Source organism: Rhincodon typus, chromosome 7 (assembly GCF_021869965.1).
Source record: "Rhincodon typus isolate 14 chromosome 7, sRhiTyp1.1, whole genome shotgun sequence".
NCBI classification, from domain to species: Eukaryota; Metazoa; Chordata; class Chondrichthyes; order Orectolobiformes; family Rhincodontidae; genus Rhincodon; species Rhincodon typus.
Window position 1 is genome coordinate 97,341,039 of NC_063338.1, and position 5,644 is coordinate 97,346,682.

At 46.6% G+C, this 5,644-nt stretch overlaps 1 protein-coding gene across 1 annotated transcript in view; it reads left to right on the forward strand.

The window, feature by feature from the left end:
* Positions 1 to 5,644, forward strand: part of LOC109937127 (tensin-1-like) — a 112,114-nt gene that overhangs the window by 95,710 nt on the left and 10,760 nt on the right. Inside the window, exon 14 of the mRNA XM_048599287.1 lies at positions 70 to 162. Within this exon, the coding sequence (XP_048455244.1) occupies positions 70 to 162 (93 nt within the window). The remainder of the gene's footprint in view (positions 1 to 69; positions 163 to 5,644) is intronic.

Sequence of the window (5,644 nt, forward strand, 5' to 3'; positions counted from 1 at the left end):
GTGTGTGTGTGTGTGTGTGTCTGTATCTGCACACTGCTGCGTGAATATGTTTTCTGAACATTGCTTTCTGATTCCTGCTCCTAGGGAGTTTGTCTGCTCTGGTTTATCAACATTCGATAACTCCACTAGCCCTGCCATGCAAACTTGTAATCCCGAGCCAAGGTGAGTAGAAATGAAAAATTAACGGAGTCAGTGTAGAGAGAGCTTTACTCTGTATCTAACCCTGTGCTGTCCCTGTCCTGGGAGTGTGTGATCGGGGACAGTGTAGAGAGAGCTTTAATCCGTGTCTAACCCTGTGCTGTCCCTGTCCTGGGAGTCATAGAGTTATACAACACAGAAACAGACCCTTCAGCCCAACTCATCAATGCTGAATAGTTTTCTTAAACTGAACTAGTCCCATTTTCCTGTGTTTGGCCCATTTCTCTCTGAACCTTTCCTATCCATAAACCTTTTAAATGTTGTAATTGTACCAGCCACACCCCCCCCACTTCGTCTGGCAGCTCATTCCATACACGCACCACCCTCTGCATGTAAAAGTTGCCTCTTAGATCCCTTTTAAATCTTTCCATCTCACTTTAAGCCTGTGCGCTCTAGTTTTGTATTACCCTACCCTGGAGAAAAGACATTGGCCATTCAGTCTATCCATGCTCTTCGTGGTTTATTAGGTCACCCCTCAAATCTCTGATGCTCCAGAGGAAAAAGAATTGAATGCAGTATTCCAACAGTGGCCTCACCAATGTCTTGTACAGCTGCAACATGATCTCCCAACTCCTATACTCAGTGCTCTGACTAATGAAGGCAAATGTGCCAAATGCCTTCTTCACCATCCTGTCTACCTGTGACTCCACTGTCAAGGAACTATGTACCTGAACTCCGAGGTCTGTCTGTTTGACAACACCCCCCCAGGGCCCTACCGCTAAGTCCTACCCTGGTTTGATGTAACAAAATGCAATGCCTCGCATTTAACGGAATTAAACTCTATTGACTATTCCTTGGCATTGGCCTGATTGATCAAGATTCCGGTGTAATCTTAGATAGCATTCTTCATTGTCCACTACACCACCAATTTGGTGTCATCCACAAACTACACCTCCTATGTTACATCTAAATCGTTTGTATAAATGACAAACAATAGTGGACCCAGCACCGATCCCTGCAGCAGACTGCTGGTCACAATCCTACAGTCTGAACTACAATTCTCTACCACCACCCTCTGTTTCGTACTGTCAAGCTAATTCTGTATCCAGTTGGCAAGACCCCCCTGTAGCCCGTGTAATCTAACCCTACTAACCAGTCTACCAAGTGGGACTTAGTCAAAGGCCTTGCTAAACTCCACATAGACAATCTCTTCTGAATTTCTGAAGAAGGGTCCAGACCCGAAACGTCAGCTTTCCTGCTCCTCTGATGCTGCTTGGCCTGCTGTGTTCATCCAGCTCTACACCTTGTTACCATAGACAATTTCTACCATTCTGCCCCCATCTGCCTTCTTGGTCACCTCTTTAAAACAAAAATCAGGTTAGTGAGACACGGTTTCTCATGCACAAAGCCATGCTGACTATCTCTAATCAGTCCTTGCCTTTCTGATTGTAAATCCTGTCTCTCAGAATTCCCTCCAATAACTTAACCACCAGTAAAGTCAGACTCACCGGTCTGTAGTTCCCAGGCTTTTCCTTGCAGCCTTTCTTAAACAAAGGCACAACATGAGCCACCCTCCAGTCCTCTGGCACCTTACCTGTGGCTGTCGATGATACAATTATCCCTGCTAGGAGCCCCACAATTTCTTCCCCAACTTCCTACAATGTCCTGGGATTCACTTGATCAGATCCCAGAGATTTCTCTACCTTTACGCATTTTAAGAGACTTCCAGCATCTCCTCTTGTGTGAAGTGGACCCTTTTCAATGCATCAATATTTATTTCCCCAAGTTCCCTAGCATCCATATTGTTCTCCATAGTAAATATTGACACAAATGTTAATTTAGGATCTCATCCATCTCCTGTAGTTCCTCAAATAGATGACCTTGTTGATCTTTAAGGATCCCCATTCTCTCCTTAGTTACTCTTTTGCCCTTCATAAAATTATAGATCCCCTACAGGGTGGAAACAGGCCCTTCGGCCCAACCAGTCCACACCGAACCTCAAAGCATCCCACCCAGCTATAAACCACCTAATCTACGCATCCCTGGACACTACGGGCAATTTACCACGGTCAATCCACCTAACCTGCACATCTTTGGACTGTGGGAGGAAACCGGAGCACCCAGAGGAAACCCACGCAGACACGGGGAGAATGTGCAAACTCTGCACAGACAGTCGCCCGAGGGTGGAATTGAGCCCAGGTCCCTGGAGCTGGGAGGCAGCAGTGCTAACCACTGAGCCACCGTGCCACCCCTACTTGTAGAATCTCTTTGGATTTTCCTTTACCTCATCAGCCAAAGCTATCTCATGTCCCCTTTTTGCTGTCCTGATTTCCCTCTTACATGTACTCCTGCAATCCTCTACTCCTCAGGGGATTCGCTTGATCCCAGCTGTCTATACCTGACATATGCTTCTTTCCTTTTCTTGACCACAGCCTCAAAATCTCCAGTCATCCAGTGTTCCCTACTCCTGCCAGCCTTGCCCTTCAACAGGAACACGCTGTCCCCAAACTCTCGTTATCTCACTTTTGAAAACCTCCCACTTACCAAATGTCCTTTTAACTGTGAACAGCCTCCCCCCATGCAACTTTTGAAAGATACTGTCTAAGGCCATCAAAATTGGCCTTGATCCAATTTAGAACTTTACCCTTTAGACCAGGCCTGTCCTTTCCATAACTATGTTAAAACTAATGGAATTATGGTCCCAAAGTGCTCCCCCGCTAACAGTTCCATCACTTGCACGGCCTTATTTCCCAAGGGGAGATCGAGTCTTGCCCCTCCTCTAGTAGGGCCATCTACACATTGATTGAGAATGTTTTCCTGAACACTTTTAACAAATTCCTCTCCATCTAAGCCCTTAACACAATGGCAGTCCCAGTCTATGTTAGGAAAGTTAAAATCCCCTACTATTACAACCCTATTACTCTTACAGCTATCTGCAATCTCCCAACATATTTGCTTCTTATTTTCTCGCTGACTATTAGGGGCTCTACAGACCAATCCCATCAAAGTGATCAGCCTCTTCTTATTTCTCAGCTCCACCCATGTAGCTACATGATCCTGAGGATCATGCCTCAGGATTGTCCTCTCTAAGTATTGCTGTGATGGTTTCCCTCATCAAAAATGCCAGGACCCCTCTTGCCTCCCTCTCTGTCTTCCTGTAGCATCTGTACCCTGGAACCCATTGAGCTGCCACTCCTATCCTTCCATTAACCACATCTCTGTAATAGTTATGATATGCCAGAGCCATATTCTCATCCACGCCCTGAGTTCTTCTGTCTTATCTGTTAGGCCTCTTGCATTAAAATAAATGCAGTTCAATTCTTTGGTCTTCCCTCATCTTCTGTTGTGCTCATGCCTGCCCTGTTTATTTAATTTGCTTTCTTTATCTTCTTTACTGTCCTCAACCTTCTCTCCCCAATATTTAGGGACCCACCACCCCTACCAGTCCAGTTTAAACCCTCCAGGGTAGCTCTAGTAAATCTTCCCAACAGGATACTGGTCCCCATCCAGTTCAGATGCAACCCATCCCTCTTGTACAGGGCACCTCTGCCATCGTGTTTGATTTGGTTCAGTGTTTGATGGGGGACAGTGTAGAGGAGGCTTTACTCTGTATCTAACCCCCTGCTGTCCCTGTCCTGGGAGTGTTTGATGGGGGACAGTGTAGAGGGAGCTTTACTCTGTATCTAACCCTGTGCTGTCCCTGTCCTGGGAGTGTTTGATGGGGACAGTGTAGAGAGAGCTTTACTCTGTATCTAACCCCATGCTGTCCCTGTCCTGGGAGTGTTTGATGGGGACAGTGTAGAGAGCGCTTTACTCTGTATCTAAGCCCATGCTGTCCCTGTCCTGGGAGTGTTTGATGGGGACAGCGTAGAGGCAGCTTTACTCTGTATCTAACCCCGTGCTGTCCCTGTCCTGGGAGTGTTTGATGGGGACAGTGTAGAGGGAGCTTTACTCTGTATCTAACCCCGTGCTGTCCCTGTCCTGGGAGTGTTTGATGGGGGACAGTGTAGAGGTAGCTTTACTCTGTATCTAACCCCGTGCTGTCCCTGTCCTGGGAGTGTTTGATGTTGTGGAATGTTCCATTTTTAACTTTGAGTTTCCACTCCTGAAGAAGCAGAAAATTTGAGTCACAGTGAAGTGATTTTTTTAGAGTTGAAAAGCTCCCTTGCTGCTTGCGTTTGGCACAGACTGATATCCCACTATTGTTCTCTGTTTGGGTGGGTACAAGTAGAGTTATAAACACCACATACTGCGGAAACATCTGCTTATGCTGTCATTCTCTCTAGTCCAGGCTCTCAACTGGTAAGCAGCACTTAGAATTCATCTTTGAGCCTTTTTCCAATTTCTCTTCTGCAGACACAACAGCGGGCCAGAGATTAGGAATCCTGCAACCAGTAACTTACCCACCTCAAACCCTAACTACCATCTACAATCTGCTCCTCCTGTCTGGGGCCATGCGCTGGGAGTTGAGCCCCTCTGTTCCCTGGGCCTTCGTAGAATTAAATGATTTCCCATTGTCCCTGTCTTTCAGACCCAGATTCACAGAAGCACAGTTACTTAACAAGAATCCCTATTTATTACAAGGAATCCGATTCTAGCTCCAAAAGGGTCTAGGCCCGAAACGTCAGCCTCTCTGCTCCTATGATGCTGCTTGGCCTGCTGTGTTCATCCAGCCCTGCACCTTGTTGTATCTAAGTATAGCTGTTTTGTGAGCAGTACAGGCAGTTCATAGCAAAAAAGGACATACAGACCACAGGGTGCTCAGACAGAACGAGGCATACAGGTTACAGCTGCACAGGAGGTGCGCAGACCCAGATCAACACTAGATTTGAAATTACAGAGGTTCAATCAGCAAACTGATAACAACAGGGAAGAAGATGAGACAACAAGGTATGGAGCTGGAGGAACACAGCAGGCCAGGCAGCATCAGAAGAGCAGGAAAGTCAGCTTTCCTGCTGTTCCGATGCTGCCTGGCCTCCTGTGTTCCTCCAGCTCCACACCTTGTTATCTCAGACACCAGCATCTGAAGTTCCTACTATCTCTGACTGAATTACAAAAGCAAAGAAGCTGTTCTTGAAACTGTTGGAGCGTGTGTTCAAGCTTCTGTATCTTCTGCCTAACAGAAGATTGGAACAGAGCATTACCGGGGAGGGAAGGGACTTTGATGATGTTAGAATCGCCTTTATTGTCATGTGAATGAGTGCAGTGAAAGTTTCTAATGTTGCCTTTCGGCACCATCTTAGGGACAAAGGACCTCGGCACAAATACTTGTACATGTAGTTACAGAGTTAAAAGAAATATATAGATTAGCATGGAAACAGTTGAAAAAGTCCAGAATGATAATAAGTGACAATAAGTCCTTCAGTTCCAGTCTGTGCCTGTCAATCCCAGAGCATGAGGCCATGCTATGTCCATGTGCCGGCTTCCATCCAGGACTCGCTCGGCCACCACTGTGGGATTAGGCCCATTCACTGTGCCCCGGGACTAGGCCGATTCACTGTGCCCC